At 49.2% G+C, this 18,093-nt stretch overlaps 2 protein-coding genes across 3 annotated transcripts in view; one reads left to right on the forward strand and one right to left on the reverse strand.

Moving 5' to 3' along the window:
* The window catches only part of Usp7 (ubiquitin specific peptidase 7), a 56,043-nt gene extending 51,489 nt beyond the window's left edge, over positions 1-4,554 (forward strand). For both annotated transcript variants that reach the window (XM_036195582.1, XM_036195583.1), the window contains exons 26-31: positions 34-134; positions 751-850; positions 2,363-2,482; positions 2,630-2,701; positions 2,821-2,911; positions 3,279-4,554. In XM_036195582.1, coding sequence (XP_036051475.1) covers positions 34-134; positions 751-850; positions 2,363-2,482; positions 2,630-2,701; positions 2,821-2,911; positions 3,279-3,385 — 591 coding nt within the window. In that variant the 3' untranslated portion in view covers positions 3,386-4,554. The remainder of the gene's footprint in view (positions 1-33; positions 135-750; positions 851-2,362; positions 2,483-2,629; positions 2,702-2,820; positions 2,912-3,278) is intronic.
* A 6,922-nt stretch (positions 4,555-11,476) lies between these two features.
* On the reverse strand, positions 11,477-14,579 carry Litafd (LITAF domain containing). Its single transcript, XM_036194482.1, has 4 exons — positions 14,558-14,579; positions 13,869-14,057; positions 12,024-12,168; positions 11,477-11,585 (listed from the first exon to the last, which is right to left on the reverse strand). The coding sequence occupies exons 1-4, from the start codon at positions 14,577-14,579 to the stop codon at positions 11,477-11,479; spliced, it is 465 nt and encodes a 154-aa protein (XP_036050375.1).
* Positions 14,580-18,093: the final 3,514 nt, after the last annotated feature.

An 18,093-nucleotide genomic window follows, 5' to 3' on the forward strand; every position in this document is an offset into this window, starting at 1 on the left:
TCTTTAAAGCACTTGTAACACTCTGTCATTTAGGAAATAACACTATACCCAGACAAGCATGGCTGCGTCCGGGACCTGTTAGAAGAATGTAAAAAGGCCGTGGAGCTCGGGGACAAAGCATCAGGGCGACTTAGGCAAGTATCTCCCGAGCTGTAGGAGGGTGGGGCAGCCAGCCACACTGGAACAGGATGGAAAGCCAACAGCCCCGTCCATCCTTCTGCAGTTGCTATTTGCAGAGGCCAAGCCTCTCTCTTCTTGTCTTCTTTTAACTGTAGTAAATGTGGGTGGCGTTGGTAGCAGAGGAACAGTGGGTTCCAAGGTGCTTGGGGGTGGGGTGGGGCCCATGTATCTTGAGTGGGTGAGACGCTTCTGCTGTAGCCTCCATTCAGATGTAAAGCGAGGCCACAGATTCTGCTTTTCTGAGTCTGGGCATGTTTCTATGGTTTTACCTTATGGATGCCTCACAGGCAGGTGGCTTTGGGGCTGTTTGGTTCCCTAAAATGTGTTCTTGGGAATTTTAGTAGACAGCAGGCAGTACTCTGTCTGGTTACTGCTCAGCCTCTTGTACTCAGTGACTGTTCTTCTATAAAAGTTAATAATAAAAGTACAATACATAAAGCATAATTGAGCCACGCATATGATCATGCCCACCCAGAGTTCCTTCTGCTGAGCATACGGACATCATCATGCACTCCTCTTGTATCTTTACATGAGTACTAATACTTCATTGGCCCATTTTTCTTCTTTTAGGCTGCTAGAAATTGTGAGCTACAAAATTATCGGTGTCCATCAAGAGGATGAGCTGTTAGAGTGTTTATCCCCTGCAACAAGTCGGACTTTTCGAATAGAGGTAACTGTCGCCTTGCGGGCCTCAGCTGCTGGGTCTGCAGGTCGTGGCCCATCTTCTGAGTGAGTCCACCGTGGGCTGTATAAAGTAGCTGGAGTTGTCCATTCCTCAGTTCTCAATGAGGGTAATTTCATCCCAAGCTTTAAAAATGCTATAACTTGAAAAAAAAATACACACAGCATAGAATAATGTAGCCCCTGCTAAGTGTGCACATGATGGTGCTGAGCACAGTTGCCTTGTGCAGCATTAGCACCCTCCACCCCAGAGCCTCTTCATCTCAAACTACTGTTGTCTGCTTCTGTGTTCTTGTGAGGGAAGTCTTTTTTACTGCCTACATGTATGTCTGTACCACATGCATGCAGAGTCCCGAAAAGTATGACAGATCTGCTAGAGCTGGAGTTAGGGGTGGTTGTGAGCCACTGTGGGTTCTGGTACTCAAACTCTGGTTCTTTTGGAAAAGCAACAGTGGGGCTAGAGAATGGCTCAGTGGTTGATGACCAGAACCTGGGGTAGCACCGTTGTTGGTATTCCAGTCCTCAGGATGCAGAGACAGGCCAGTTTGATCTATATACCAAGTTCTAGGCCAGTCAGAACTACATAGTTAGGCCAAATATGAAAGTTTAAAAAAAAAAATTATGCCAGGGAGCGGTGGCGCATACCTTTAATCCAGCACTTGGGAGGCAGAGGCAGGTGGATGGATCTCTGAGTTTGAGGCCAGCCTGGTCTATAAAACGAGTGCCAGGAAAGGCTCCAAAGCTACAGAGAAACCCTATCTCAAAAAACCAAATACATACATACATACATACATTAGTTTGGCAGCAGACAAAATGCCTTTGCTGGTAAAGGTACTCTCCCACCCCAAGCTTGATGGCCTGAGTTTGATCTCCTAGACCCACATGTTGGATGGAGAGAACTGGCTCCTGCAGGTTGTCTTCTGACCCCAACATGCACACTGTAGCAGGCATGTGTGCATACACACACAAATCAATCGACAATGTGTAATTTGATAGGTGGGCACTAAACAAGTCCAGGCAGAAACTCTGGGTCAGTGGTCGAGAGAGAGCTGCTGACATTTCCACAGTAACTGGAATAGAAATGTTTCAGTTTCTTCTAAGAAAAAAATGTGTGGTCTTGTGGTAGAAATGTATGCCAGCAGCACACGTTACCTTAACAAGCTGAGATGACAAGCTTAAATAGAAGAAGAGTTTGCAGTGACTCAGTTTCCGGGGCTTCTGTCCTGGCCCTTGTTTGTGAGTCTCTAGAGCCAACACATGGTCTAATAGAAGCCCCTTCTCTCCCCCTCTCCTGTGTGTGTGTGTGTGTGTGTGTGTGTGTGTGTGTGTGTGTGTGTGTGTGTGTGTGATATCGTCATTCATTCACCCCTGTCAGTTTATGTCACCAGTCTGGTGAACACCTGAGGCCATCTAAATGGGAGTTTATCCATTGAGTGTCAGGTTAGAATTTAAATAGTAACTACACTTAAAGGAAGTTTTTGTGTTTAAAATGTGTCTCCAGGAAATACCTTTGGACCAGGTAGACATAGATAAGGAGAACGAGATGCTAATCACAGTGGCGCATTTCCACAAAGAGGTGTTTGGGACTTTTGGAATTCCGTTTTTGCTGAGAATACACCAGGTAAGAGTTCTGTCAGAGCTCCCTGTTTTTGAAAGAGTTGATCTCAGCTGCTGGGGCTGGCAACCCTGGCTTTGGTCTACCACACAGCACTGCACGCTGGGTGATGTGCGATTGCTATCTGAGCACAGCTGTCTTTGGTCTTCCCAGGGTGAGCATTTCAGAGAAGTGATGAAGCGAATTCAGAGCCTGCTGGATATCCAGGAAAAGGAGTTTGAAAAGGTGTGTGCTCTTAGGAACCTGACTAGGCCTTAGTGGCTAGCACTTGAACCTGAGTGAGGCAGCTGAGCTTCTTTGACAAGCAGCAGAAGATAATGGGGAGTTTTGCTTTTGTTTTCTAGTTTAAATTTGCAATTGTCATGATGGGCCGGCACCAGTACATCAACGAAGATGAGTATGAAGTGAATTTGAAGGACTTTGAGCCACAACCTGGTAAGAGGCTCTCAGCAGAGGGCCTTCATTCTGATTGTAGGTCATGGAACCATGTGCAGCCATTGAGAGGCAGCAGCCTGGGGCTGAGTGAGTTCTCCACAGGTCAGGTCTCTGCATTTCCAAGGATTAAGGCTCTTGCTGTGCATTAAATGGGATGGAGGTGTGGGTGATTTACTTCAACTTTCCCCTGGGACTGTGTTTTAGCCTTTGAGTTGGAAAGAGGCATCTAAATAAACAGCCCTGTGTCAGCTTGTGTTAATGAGCACTTCCAGGCTCCAGCTGACTGAGCAGCCATCTAAGGTGGAGACTGGTTCTGGTGGTTGCCAAGAACCTGGAGTCTTAATGGTTTGTTCTTTGTCCCTGCCAGGTAACATGTCTCATCCTCGGCCTTGGCTAGGGCTCGACCACTTCAACAAAGCCCCAAAGAGGAGTCGCTACACTTACCTTGAAAAGGCAATTAAAATCCACAACTGACTTCCTTCCCGTGTCCAAGGCGAGGGACAGCTCGTGGGTGTGTGCCCTTTTTAACAGCCGTAGAACTTTGGTACACGTGCACTCTAGCCGAAGTCTCCAGCAAGAGGATTTGCTGCTGATGTTAATTTTATTTTGTTGAGGCTGTTCAGTTTGGCTTCTCTGTATCTATTGACTGCCCTTTTTGAGCAAAATGAAGGTGTTTTTATAAAGCTTGGATGCCAATGAGAGTTATTTTATGGTAACCACAATGCAAGGCAACCATCAGCATCATGGGAGAAGAGGTTCCTAGGATGCAAGTCCCTGGCAGAGGTGTCTGGTTGGCGCAGGCAGCCTGGCCCCCTGCCTGGGTCCTGCACAGCTCTGCAGCTAGAGCTAGGCAGGCCAACTTCTTCCTTCAGTTAGACTGTCAGTGACCTGTGTGCATCTGTAAAGGCAGACCAGAGAAACAACCCTACTCAAAAGCACTCTCCTTCACTGTGTGCGTTGCTGGCCCTTCCTGGGGTTCCTCTCCTCAGCTGCCTGGGCTCTTTTCAGTAAACGTCTCACTTGTCAGCCAGTACTGTTCGGCAGCCCATTTGCAAAGTAGGTGCACTGAGACCAGTGCTGACAGCTAGGGGTCTTTTTATACACTGAGAACATTGTCCGATACAATTAAGGTTTACTCTGTTGCCTCTTGGCAAACGGAATGATCTGAACAGGTCAAAGAGTGACTGGGTTTCTGTGAGGACGGAGGCACGGGCGGGCGACAGAGAGCCGTTTAGCAAGAGCGCATGCTCGCTAGTGGTTAGTAAGCTGTTGACTTTGTAAAAAAGATAAAATAAAAAAAAAAAGGAAAATGAAATTGTATATTTAATGAATGAAACCTGTACAATTTGCCCCTGGGAGGAGGTCATTTTCTGTTGGGTGAGTGCAGGTGACCTTGGCCGACTTGGACACTCTGTGCGGAGCTTCATTTGAGCCCTTTCATTTCCCTTTTTGTTGGAGCTAATGCCGGCTGCGTGTCTAGTTTTGAGTGCAAATAGAATCAGCAAGCCACACTTCTTTTCCCTCCCTCCCCAATACTTCTGTTTGTTTCTGTAGCAGCAGTGTACACCAACTCTCCTGTATATTGCCTTTTTGCTGGAAAATGTTGTATGTTGAATAAAATTTTCTATAAAAATTATAATCCAGTGAGTGCTGTGGAAGCTGAGGATGAGTATACTCTTCCTGGAAACAGGCCTGGGAGCCTTGCATTGAGTCAGGGTTTCAGCTGCCATGTATTTTTCTCAGCTATTGGATTTTTTCCATTGGGTTGCAGTTTTTGTCTTGCCCTGCAGGCCTAGAACTTGCTATGTAGAACAGGCTGGTCTTGAACTCAGAGATCCACCTGCCTCTGCCTCCCAAGTGCTGGACATAAAGGTGTGACCCTCCCACCCCCGAGCCCTGGCTTCAGTTTGGTTTTGGCCTCTGACATCTGAGCTTGAGAAACGAGGTTTTTGTGAAGTGGCACAGGTCTCTAACCCTAGCAGTCAGGAGGTGGAGGTAGAAGTATCAAGTCAGCCTGTGCTACATAGATCCTGTCAAGAGTGAGGATGTGGCTAATGGTAGAGACTTGTCTAGTGTGTGCAAGGCCCTGGGCTTCATCCCCCGGATCTAAGGAGAATGCAAGAGTCCTCAGCTGGGGCCCATGCACATACTCAGTGACTGGGGAAATTGGAGGTCTCTGGATGAGGTGCCCAGGGGGAGGGTACCTCTGGCCTGGTTCTGAGCCACCTGCACCCTGGCTTCCTTTTTCCTTTTGCACTATGAATTGTGTGCCTTCCAATAACTTGTGTTGTACAGATCAGTGGGAAAAGAGCAGATCATGGGGGACCCTGTAGGCTTTGATCCTACTGGGCCCTTTGGCCTTGCGCAAATGAGAAGTTACTGGCAGGTATAGGCAAGGCAATGAGGACTGCTCACCCAATGTTGGCCTTTGAACTCCAAGGTGTTCCTGTTGGAGGGCTTGTTGGGGGTTGGCCAGTCTTAGGTACCCACGATTTCTATTCTCCCTTAAATATTAAATGACTATTTTTCAAAGAACTTCTTGTAGTGTTTCTTGTGTGCTGCATTCATTTTTCCACTCACTCCCAGCTCCCAAAATACTGAGAGTCTTGAGTTCATTCATTTACCTGACTTAGGGTGGGGAAGGTAGAAGCAGACATTTTAATTTATGGAACATTTGTCTTCCAGCCTGCTCACTTTAATCCTCTGAAGATGCTGGCTCCTTCTGCTCTGTGGCACGTGGCTGTTGATTTAGGGGAGTACTCACCCACAGTGGTGGCCAAAGTGTGACCTCAGTGAGAGCTTGCAGCCATGGTGGCCATGTGTTTCTGCTCAGGATTGTGAAGCTCATGTGTTTGGACTTGTGACCCCAGCACTCAAGAAGTAGAAGCAGGAACATGAGAGTTCAAAGCTGTTCTTGGCTGCATAGCAGATTCTGGGACAGCCTGAGTTACTTGAGACCCGGTCTAAAACTATAGGAACTTAACCCTGAAGGTACATTGTCTGTCAGGGTTGTCTTCATTCAACAGCACATCCTTGCATGGTGGCTCTTAGCCCTGTGGCATTAAGGCAATGGTACCAGGTTTCTCTGTGGCCCCTTGGGGACACCACTCTGACAGTAATGAGGCCTTCAAGAGTGAGCCAGCCAGAGGTTAAAAGCACTGACTGAGTTCAATTCCCAGCAACCACATGGTGGCTCACAACCATCTGTAATGAGATCTGGCACCCTCTTCTGGCCTGCAGTCATACATGCTGTATACATAATAAATTAAAACAAACAAACAAACAAAAAAGGCCAGCAGTCCTTGTTTGTAGTCAGTGTATCTGGCAAGGAGTAAGGTGAGGATCCCTCATGCTAACCAGCTGGGTTTGTTTTTGTTTTTGTTTTTGTTTTTTGGAAAAACAAGCAGTTACACTGATCAGAACGATTGTTAGTCCCGGGGTGTGGGAGGGTATTTCAGATGTCTAGGCTACAGAGTGACACGCTGTCTCCGTAAAAACTAAGTCTGGTATGTACCACATGGGGGAAGGCGTGACCCTGGGATGGGAGCCTGTAGAGGCTGATTGTGCCCCTCAGTCCCGGAGCCTTGCAGCCCAACAAAGTCAACTCCCTGCTTGGGATTCAGGCCCTTATCTGCAGTGACCTGGCTGAAGAGTCTACTGAGTGGAAGAAGTTTGAGCATTGAGCTGTATGAAATTGTCAAAGTGGGATGTATGGAGACATTTTTCTAGTGGATTAGGATTGTGGCACTGAATCCTGGGCTGGCAATCCCACAGAATATCTGGTGCTTAACATTGGTACCTCTTTGAGCCACAGGCGATCTTTGTGGTGGCCGTCAGTGCCACAACCCAACCCCGACAGTCTCATGAGTGGGTAGGGTTGGCTTCCCAGAGCTCGCTCTTGCCACGAATTTCTACAGGGCTTTCTGACACCCTGGCTAGAAGGGAAATACTCTAGCACTGAGGGAAGGCTCTAGCAGCCTCTGAAGGGGGAAGAAGGTGACCAGGACAAAGCCAGGTGTTTTTGTAGGAACTAGGGCTGTCTCTGGGTATGTGCCCTTATGGTATAGCCTGGGCTCTGCCAGACTGTTCCGGGCAGAAGCTATGGTAGAGGCTCTGTCCACTCTTCACTGTATAGTTTCCCGCTGCCTGTGGTTGCTCATCAGTCCCCAAGGGACTGAGCGGTCACTTGATCATGTGTGCCTCCTGTGTTAGCACAGCCCTAGTCCAGTTTCCTCACCCTGTGACAATTGGAAGGAAACCCCAAGAGTTCATTTCCTGGGCAGACAAAAAGCTCCATCAAGACCGAGTCTCTCTGTGATCTTAGTCTTGGTGGACATGGGTGGTTGTGTGCTGCTGATTTGTGAGTGGGGCCTGCACGCTGGAGTCCCCCATCCTTTCAGAACATTCTAGGGGCAAAGTTGTATAGGTATGAGAAGAGGTAGTCTGTCCCTTCCAAGGGTCACAGACCTGTGCTGCTGGCTGGATGTTGGAGGTAGATAATAGGCTCCCAGCTTGTACCTTTGGAGAGCAGTCTCCATGAAGCCCCATGGTCTCTGAGGTGAGCTCACCCATCTTCCCTGCCAGCCAGGAGCACCAAGGCTCTTGGACATTCTAAGCTCAGTTCTTCAGTAGAGCAAGAGGCTGAGGAAGTTGAGGGGGAGTGCATTGAGGTTCATTACTTTTGAAGGGACAATGTCAACCTTCTTGTTCAGTGATGTGGACTGAAGCTAGGGCACATCAAAAGTTGCTCAGACTTCTCCCTGTCCTTAGACTCGCTGGATAGCAGATTCCCAAGGTGGACTTGGGCAGAGCTGAAAGCAGTGGGCGGGGAGTGGACACAGAAGCCTGCCTTGGTGACTGCTGATACCAGAGCCATGCCCAGGACCACACCACACCCACCCGTCTGCTCCCATGATAAGGCTGAGTGGGATAAGACTACTCACTCTCTTGGCTCTGACCCAGAGGGTGGGTTGGCTAGAGACAGGAGCTTAGAAGAGTGTTAGCACCCGCTGTTAGTCTTTACTGTGTGGTCAGCAGCTTCACGCTGAGCATCAGTACCAATGATTAACCTGTGATTAATTTGTGGGGTCAGTCTGGGCAGAAAGAACCTCGGAGGCCAGTGATGTGGAGTGACAACTGGTTTTGTCCCAGGACTGAGATGTTCCTGTCTGGACCTGTCTAGAATACAAGTCAAAGCCAACACATTGCCTGGGGAGAGGGGTGGGGGGTGGAGATGGGTGGGGGTGGGGTGGGGAATCTGAACATGAGAAGCTGAAGTAGTTCAAGGTAAAAGGTGATTCATTCTAGAGACAAGTTCTGTCCTGTCGAGACTCTTAGGCCTATGCTGACTTGACATCCCATGTCTTGAAATCTCAGAAGTCTATTTGTCAAACAGTTCACTGTGGTAGTGTGATCTGGTGTCATACAGTTAGGGCTTGCAGCTGTAGCACATTCCATTTCTGAAGTCCAGTCTCCCATCAATCATTTCAGGGCCTCCATTGCAGGTGGTAGATCAGCTATCCGGCCTCCCTGGAGTCTAGAGAGACCTGCTGGCCTGGAGCAATGTACCTCACCTGACTTTCAGGCTTCCAGGAATCCCAGCCTGAAAATGCCAGGAAATGCTACCATCCCACCAAGCCTCCAGCCCACACTCAGTGTACCTCCTCACACGTGTACACCTTTTCACGTCATGCTAATGCAGGGGCTACAGGGAAACAGACCTGAGTTCTGATTGCCCATCATCTATTTAATGGGCCTGGGTTTCTACCTCTCAGTTGGTGCAGCACTGCCCTCGTGTGATGAGTGTGGGTATTACAGGGAACCACAGCACAAACCAGTTGCTAGTGTCTCTCACGTGCCTGTAGCTTCCTGTTTCCTCTTTCTTGCCTCTATTTGAACAATGATAGGTAGGACAATATTTTTTGTATTTTTCAAATTAAATCTCCATTTTTGACAGGTACACACCTGTCAAACCAGCAATCAAGGGGCTGAGTCAGGAGGTCATGAGGTCTACTCCTGTCTGAGATACATAACAAGCTCAAGACCAGCCTGGGCACTTAGTGTGTCCCAGGCTCAAAGTGAAAATGAGGGTGGGGATGTAGCTCAGTGGTAGAGCGCTTGCCTATCAGACATGAAGCCCTAGGTTCAGTCCTCAGCACTGACCTCAAAAAACACAAAACCACACTCTCTGGTACTGGATTTCCCCACACCACCCTCCTAATCTTGTCCAGTGGTCCTCATTTTACCCAGAAGTCTTATCCATAAGCCAGTTTGAGGTCTTTTAACAGCCACTTCCTTCCCATTGGCCTCTGTACACTGTGAGCTTGGGAAGGAACTATAAAGAGTAAACCTCACTGGGGCGCCCACTCCAGAAACAACTCAGCGAGGCTTATCCCTTCCCAGTTCCTATAGCCTCAGCCTCAGCTTCTCTGGTGTCAGGCTGAACCGAGCTCATGAATCTGTCTGGAAGAATGGTAGGATGGAGAAGAACAGCAGGCCTGCTGGAGGGATGGGTCAGTGGGGTCCTGGGGTGCGTAGACAGGCCTGCTGGAGGGATGGGTCAGTGGGGTCCTGGGGTGCGTAGACAGGCCTGCTGGAGGGATGGGTCAGTGGGGTCCTGGGGTGCATAGACAGGCCTGCTGGAGGGATGGGTCAGTGGGGTCCTGGGGTGCGTAGACAGGCCTGCTGGAGGGATGGGTCAGTGGGGTCCTGGGGTGCATAGACAGGCAGGCCTGCTGGAGGGATGGGTCAGTGGGGTCCTGGGGTGCATAGACAGGCCTGCTGGAGGGATGGGTCGGTGGGGGTCCTGGGGTGCATAGTGAGGAGGATGCCTGACAGATCAAGAGGGAAGCAGGAAGCCACTCACAGATGGCTTCAGGTGAACTCAGTGAGCTGTGAGTTCTAGGCAGATGTCTGGTCTAAATGAATGTCAGTTTCTTTTCCTATTGCTGTGATAAAATACTCTGACCAGAAGAATGTAAAGGAGAAGGGATTTATTTTAGCTCACAATTCATGGTGGGAAAGCAAAGAAAGGCAGCAGCTGCTTGAGAGAGCTAGTCACATGACACCCACAGTCAGGAAGCAGAGATGAGTGTGTGCTGCAACTCACTTCCTTTCTCCACTAATAGAGTCCAGGATCCCAGCCAGGGGTGGTGCTGCTGGCAGAGGCAGACCCTCCCACTTCCATAAAGAGAATGTAATCTCCACAGGCAAGGCTCGGCTCCCAAACAATTCTGGGTTTTGTCAAGTTGTAAGGCCTTCACAGCCGCAGGTTGGTTTTTGTTTTTTGTTTTTGTTTTTTTTGTTTTTTTTTTTTTTTTGAGACAGGCATTTACTATGTAACTAAGCCTGGCAATCCTCTTGATTCTGCTTCCCAATAAGTGGCGAGTTCTTGTCCATGTTAATGGCATCACCCTGTCTGTGTTCGCCACAGGCTGCTGGCTGGTGAGGAATGGACAGGGCAGGAGAACCCGGAGCCAAGGAGGGGACAAGGTGTAGGGGAACAGGACAGGAACCAAGGGCTGCATCCAAGGTGTCTGGGAGAGAGGAGGTGGCCATGCCCTTCCCATGCGCCCACCCCTGCAGGAGACCTACTGAGGTCCCCACCCATTTTTGTATGTTTGCACATATGTGGGTATTCATGCACATTCATGTGGAGGCCCAAGGTTGATGTGGAGGAGCATCTTCAAACTTTCTACCTTACTTATTTAGTCAGGGTCTCTGAATCAAACCCAGAGCTTTCTGATAAGGCTAGTCTCACTAGCCAGCTTGCTCTGGGATTCCTCTGTCTGTGACTTCTGAGGTTGGAATTACAGGAGGGCCACCCTGCCCATTCAACACTTGTGTGAGTTCTGGAGGTCTAAACTCTGCTCCTCGTATTTGTAAGGCAAATCTCTTTAATTATGGGGCTATCTCCACAGCCCAACATGCTGGTTTGCTGGATGCCTCAGGCATCCAGGGGAGAAGGCTGTGGGATGCTAGAAGGGAGGACAGATGCCTACAGAGGTGGGGGAGGGGCCTTGAACGTAGCTGAGGACAAATGGAGGAAACCTGCTAGGTGGTGGCCAGAGGACATCTGCAGCCCCCAGGGCAGGGAGGATCCAGACTGCAGAGACCCAAGGCAGACAGGGAAGAAAGGACAAGGCTCTCTTCATATTGCATTGTGATAGAGTGCACTGGTCCCTGGGGAAAGGGGCAGCAGCTGTGAACCTGGAGGTGGGTGGGTGGGTGGTTATACAGGTGAGGGTGTGGTTAACAAGTTTTCCCAAAGGGGTAGAATTTGGAGCTGATGGGAAGGGCCTAGGAAAGAGGTGACTAGTAGAGCTGTGGCATCTGTAGTCAGAGGAGGCTGAACCTGGAGATGGATGGGCATCCGCTCCACCCCTCCCCAAGATGATACCAACCAGCACAAGTTGTGACCCAGGCATACACAGGTGCCGTCCATCACCCATGGACAAAACAGAGGAAGGTGGAGGATGTTTTCACTTGCTCACCCCCCCCTGCTGGATGGGTGTGCAGGGGCACACACACACACTGATGTTTCTTCGTTGCTGTTTATAGTGCAGGTCACAGGCGGTGGTGGTGGAAGAGCTCCTGGTGGCACACGGGGCAGGAGTGCCTCACATCCATGAGGCTCCGCACACAGAAGGGGAGGAAGCAGCAGCCCAGGAAGCACCTGCAGCCTCAGAAGCAGTGTGTGTTCCCCTGAGCAGATTGCCTGTGCTGGCCTGCACCCTCATCACCCCTGAGCAGAGGTCCCTGTGCTGGCCTGCACCCTCATCACCCCTGAGCAGATTGCCTGTGCTGGCCTGCACCCTCATCATACCTCTGGGTGGGCCTCAGTTCCTTGGGGTGGTTCTGCAGCGCAGGACTGAGAGCCACACTGTGCCTTCTCTTTCTTGACAGTAGTGGTGATGGCAACCTGTTTGGCAACTTGCCCAGCAGGCAGGCATTGTCTATCCCCACTTCCATCCTCTGCCACCCAGGCAGAGGGCTATCTTCTCAAAACCCAGTCTGGGACCATCCTCTGTCCTTAGTTCTGTTATGCTAGCTGTCTCCAGCAGCATCTCAGTCCCACCCGCTTCCTACCAGGCCCCCAGCCCCCACTGCTTACCCAAATATAAAGAGCCCACTGCACAGCAGCCAGGTGAGGATGCCTGGGATAGGGGTTGTCACCGTGATGATGTGGCTCCCACAGAAGGGGCATATGGTCTGCATCGGCATGGAAGTTGTCACCCTTGGCACTCCAGTGAACATGTCTAGGGTGGGGTGGTGGTCAGATCAGAGCCTCTTCCTTCTGTCTCTAGCACCCTCTGCCTGGGCACCCCTGTTATATCATGACTTATTCTCCCTATACTCACCAATGCACCCAAAGTCCACCTATCAGCCATATGATCTGTCCTAGTTAATCCAGCTAGCCCAAGTAAGGACAGGGCCTAGGAACCATGGCGCCTTTCTGCTTCTAAGCATGGTCCCTTTTGCTTGGGGAGTTCCTAGTGCAACCTACCAGACTCAGCCAGCCCACTGTTTTGATCCTTGCATTAGCTGATTTCCAGGCCCCGTGGTTAAACATCCTTAAAACAGGTGCATGAAAGAAAAGAATGAACACACACACACACACACACACACACACACACACACACACTCTCTCTCTCTCTCTCACACACACACACACACACACACACACACGCACGAGAGTGTGCACACACATCACCATTCCTACCATTCCTGCCTCTTTTGGGCAGCTCTCTTGATTTCTTTTTTTTTTTTTTTTTTTTAGCATCCATTGGTGTTTCGCCTGCATGTATGTTTGTGTGAAGGTGTTAGAAGTCCTGGAACTGGAGTTACAGACAACTGTGAGCTGCCATCTGGGTGCTGGGAATTGAACCCAGGTCCTCTGGAAGTGCAGCCCTTAACTGCTGAGCCGTGTCTCCAGCCCTCTTCTGCTTTTGAACACCAGGCACATGTGGGATATAGACACATGCAGGCAAAACATTCATACACAGAAATAAATCTGAAAAAAAAAAATGTAAAAAGAATTCTAGGAGGAGCCGGGTATATAACCCAGTGGTAGAGGACTTGCCTAGCATGTCCCTTGACCAGTACTATAAAGACAGCAACAGAAGCACGCTGCGTGCTTTGGTGATCTGAAGGGGCTCCTGGGGTCAGGTTTGTTATAGCAAGGTGAAACTGGCTGATACGGTCAAACAACAGCAACAGCAGCTGCTGGTTATTTTTGCTCTTTTGGGGAGCCCACTAACCAGCTCCCAAATAAATCACACACAGAGGCTTATTATTAATTATAAAAGCCTGGCCTTAACTTGCCTTGTTTCTTGACAGATTTTCTTAACTTATTCCTGTCTACCTTTTGCCTCTGGGCTTTTCCCATTCTCTTACTTCTGTAAATCTTACTCTTACTCTGTGGCTTGCTGTGTAGCTGGGTGGCTAGCCCCTGGGGTCCTCCTTCTCTGGCTACTTTTTTCCTCCCAGATTTCTCCTATGTATTCTTTCTGCCTGCCTGCCCTGCTTTTGGCCATTCAGCTCTTTATTAGACCATTGGGTGTTTTTACAGCCACAGTAACACAGCTCCATAGAGTTAAACAAATGCAACATAAACAAAAGTATCACACCTTACAATAGTATTCTACAACACTAACATGTCAATCTGGAGTGCCTGGGAATTCCTTGGGACACTGGTTTAGAGTCTCAAAGCCCTGGTTCAACTTAGAGACTCTGCATTCACCTCATCTGTGGACTAGCACTTATGATATGCTTGCTGGATATTCATTTCATAAATATTACTTGAGCACCTACTATATACCAGACCCATCCCTGAGAATTTCACAGTAGAAAAGGATGCCTCAGAAGCCCTTGGTGCTGTGTCAACCCCATGTGAGCCGTGTGAAGCCCAGCCAGCCTTGGGACTTCAGAGTTCTCAGGCTGTGGGAGGAGAGCTCACCAGGGAAAGTGCTGTCTGCACTGAGCACAGTGGCCTTCTGGGAGCCAGACGAGGAGAGACAGCTGCTGTACTTACTGGTCTGGATCACTGGTGTGACGTGGGTGTACACACGGTATGCCTGGGGTGACCCTTGTGATCCTGTTTGAGGACTGGTATAAGGAGGTGGTGGCTCCTTAGAAGGCCGAGAGTCTGAAAGAGAAGAAGCAAGCCCCCAGGGCTCAGATGTGCCAGACCGGAGCCACTACATGGCCAAGAGCAAAGTTGTGCAGTTACACAGACCGAAGTGGAGGGGCCAGGATTTGAACTCAGACACTTCTGAATCCACATATGTCCTTGTCCATAGGAGAGGTGCTAGAGGTCTGGGATGTGACGTAGCTCAGGGCCATTTACTATTGGCCACACTGTGTGCCAAACAGGTAACACATTTCACCATGTTCCTTTTCACCAATTCACCAATGGATTGTGCAGGCAGGGAGATGAGGTTCAGAAGTGTTGAACAGCTTGCCTGAGGTCCCTCAGTAAGTAAGCATGGGGGACCAGGAAGGTTTTAGATTCGAGAGACCCTACCTCTGAAGTCAGGATATTTGAACTCCATCTGAGGTTCTGATGCCTTTTGTGGCAGGGAGGAAGTCAAGACAAGGTCTGTGTCTTCCAGGCTCGCTGGGGACATCTGACCCTTCTCTCTCTACCTTTATAGGCCTGCACCTCCATGTCCAGTTTTTGCAGTACTGAAGATCAAACCCAGGGTTTCTTACATGCTAAGCACTCTACCAACTGAGTTGCATCTCCAGCTTTGCTTTTTGAGTTCATATCTCATTCAAGCTGGCCTGAAACTTGCAGCAATCCACCTGCCTCAGTGCCCCAAGTGCTGAGATTACTTGTATAAGCCATCACACCCGGAATGAGCCACCATGATCTTAATATGGATGGGCGGTAAGGTTCCCACCAAATTTTCATGTACAACCTTGGAAGTGCCTGCTGGGAGCCTGGGCTTGGTCACCAAAGGCCTGGCCCCTTCCAGGGGAGGAGCCAGTATTGAGAGGTGGGTCTTGGGGGCCCTCCTGCTCGGAGCCCCCCTCAGAGTCTCTTTCCACAGCCTCCTCTCACCTCTTCCTTTACTGTCTCCTCCCCGAGCAGGACTAAGCAGAGGACAGGCAGCCCTGGCCATGTGGCCCTAAGGTCTCCACTTTGGGGATAAGAGATGTCTCAGCTATGCTGGCCTAGAAGCTGTCTAGGGCTAGTTTCAGGCTCCCCCCCCCACCGCCCGAGAAGAAACCAAAGGTCAGAAATGAAGCATATGACCAGTACCAGCTAGAGTCAACCTGTCTCAAGCTGGGCCAGTGCCCAGCTGAATGAACCCTAGATCCTAATTTTATTTTGTTTAATGTGGGATAGGGTCTCTCTATGCTGTTCTGGAAGTCAGTATGTAGACTAGAGAGATCCACCTACGTCTGCCTCCTGAGTGCTGGGTTTAAAGATGTGTACCACTGCACCCTGGATCCTCTTGACTACATGGAATTGGTAGGAATTCCAGTGAGAAAACTGTTCAAAGGGGGTCTGACACCTTCCCAGGCCACAGTGTATGGGCAGCTCCATATCCTGGCCCCTGCTCTGGCCTATGTGCTGCGCTACCCAGACGCTGTACTGATGTGGGAGCTGTTAGTATTGCTTGGTAGAGTCTGTGATGCTTCAAGAGAGGGGGTGGGGATGTCAGAGAACTAACCCAGCCATTGTCCCTACTAGGTCACCTGGGTAGTAGGGGTCAGTGAGACTTAGGGGAAGATGGGATCAGCCCCAGATCAGCAAATAGTCTCCCCCCACCTCTTGCTTCCCAAGCTGCCTTCTAGCTCCCGAGTGAGGTCCCTCACCATTGGTATGGTTCCATTTGGGTGCCATGAGAGTCCTCTGCTTTAGAAGTACTCCTCAAGCAGTGTCTTGGGTTCCAGGTTCTGAGTGGACAGGCTCTCAGTTCCTGAAGTCTCCTTGGAGAGGCCTCACTGGGGAGAAAGGAGGCCAGCTGCCACAGCCATTGTGATGTCTTCGGTGCATAGGCCAGGGGATTTTGTCTCTACTTCCTGCTGGAGGGGTGCCTGCTTGTGGCTCAGCTTGGAGGACCCTTCCATGCTTCCTACTGCAGGTTGAAGCTCTGTGAGCTGGGTCAGGAGACCAGCTAAGACCCTGAGTACTGTGAGTCCAGCAGAAGCACCCAACACTATCAGTTCCTTCCAATGGGAATGGAGCTAAGTATGGAACTGGGGCTTAGTGGCATTGGCCTATGACACCAGCACTTAGGAGGCTGAGGCAGGAAGGTGGAAAAAATTCAGACATCCTGGGGGTACTGAGTCCTTGTCACAAAAAGAAAGAAAGAAAAGGAAAAGAAAAAGAGCACCCTGTTGTCAGCAATACATCTATAAGCCCAGTGCTCGAGAGGCAGAGACAGGCGATTACTGTAAATCTGAGTTCAAAGCCAAGTGAAGTTGGGTCTATGTAGTGAGTTATAGGCTAGCCTGGGCTACAAAGAAAAATCCTGTCTTAAAACAACAAAAACCAGGCTGGAGAGATGGCTCAGTGGTTAAGAGCACCAACTGCTCTTCCAGAGGTCCTGAGTTCAATTCCCAGCAACCACATGGTGGATCACAACCACTTGTAATGAGATCTGGTGCCCTCTTCTGGCCTGCAGGGACACGTGCAGACAGAATACTGTATACATAATAAATAAGTAAATAAATCTTAAAAATAAAACAAAACAAAAATGAAACCAAAACCAAACCAAAAAACAAACAAACAAAACAAAAAAAAACAAAAAAAACCCAGGGCTATAAAAGTGGCTTTGTTTGTAGAGTGCTTGCTAAGCATGCACAAACCCTCGGTTCAGCCCCCAACACTAATGCTATATGTGGTGACATACACCTGCACCAGCACCGGAGAGGTGGAGGCAGGGGAATTGGGGGTCCAAGGTCATCTTCACCTACATAGTGAGTTCAAGGCCAGTCTAGGCTATAGGAGACCTCTCTCAAAAAAAAAAAAAATAAATAAATAAAAAAAAATAAGGGCAGGAGAGATGGCTCAGAGGTTAAGAACACTGGCTGTTCTTCTAGAGGTCCTGAGTTCAATTTCCAGCAACCACATGGTGGCTCACAACCATCTGTAATGAGATCTGGCTCCCTCTTCTGGCCTGCAGGGATACAGGCAAACAGAACACTGTATACATAATAAATAAATAAATCTTTAAAAAAAAATTTTAAAAAATAAAATAAAATAAAAATAAGCCCAGCGGCAGTGGTGGCACAGGCCTTTAGTCCCAGCCCTTGGGAGGCAGAGGCCAGCCTGGTCTACAGAGTGAGATCCAGGAAAGGTGCAAAGCTACACAGAGAAACCCTGTTTTGAAAAAAACAAAAATAAATAAATAAAAATAAAATAAAATAAAAAGCTAAGTATGGTTACAGTGTCCACATATACATACATGCAAACTGCATGTGCCTTTTCTGAGTCCAGTCCCCCTCCTGCTAATTTAGCTCCAGGAAGCCCGGGAATGCCTGCCTCTCTTTACCTCTGTACCTCACCTTGCATCTGTAGAATGGATATAATAATAGCAGCCTTCTAGGGGTTTTGTTTGTGAGACAGGGCCTTGAACTTGGGATGTAGCCTAGGCTGGCCAGGAACTCAGTCTTCCTGCTCCAGTCCCTAAGTGCAGAATTACAGATGGGAAGCCCTTCTCCCAATAATGCTACATGTTGTCAAGGTGGTGCCACATCCCGCTTTCCCAGGGCTGGGTGTCCATCCCCAGGGCCTTGTGTATGCTAGGCAAGTACTCCATCCACTGAGCCACATCTCCAGCATAGATAGTTGACCCATGCTTGGCCATCTTTGGACTTAAGCATCCAAAGATTTGTGCAGGGAGTGGTCTTGGAATTAGTGCCTACCCGGTGTTTAGAGACAACTGTACAATAAAACACTGATGAGAGTGGGATCGAGGTGCTGGTGTGTGAACTACTCGCTGCACATTTATTTCAGTATCTCTATACCTGAATATTTTAAGTAATTTAATGTACAAAGGAAATGAGCATTTGAAGTTCATGTTGTTGTTAGACAGGGCTCAAACTTGTTATGTCCTTGAAAATAGCCTTGAACTCTTGATCTTCCTGCCTCTGCCTGTGGAGTGCTAGGATCATGGGTGTATACCACCACAACTGGTTTTGTGGTCCAGAGAATGGAACCCTGGGTC

Source organism: Onychomys torridus, chromosome 8 (genome assembly GCF_903995425.1).
Source record: "Onychomys torridus chromosome 8, mOncTor1.1, whole genome shotgun sequence".
In the NCBI taxonomy this organism is placed as follows: domain Eukaryota; kingdom Metazoa; phylum Chordata; class Mammalia; order Rodentia; family Cricetidae; genus Onychomys; species Onychomys torridus.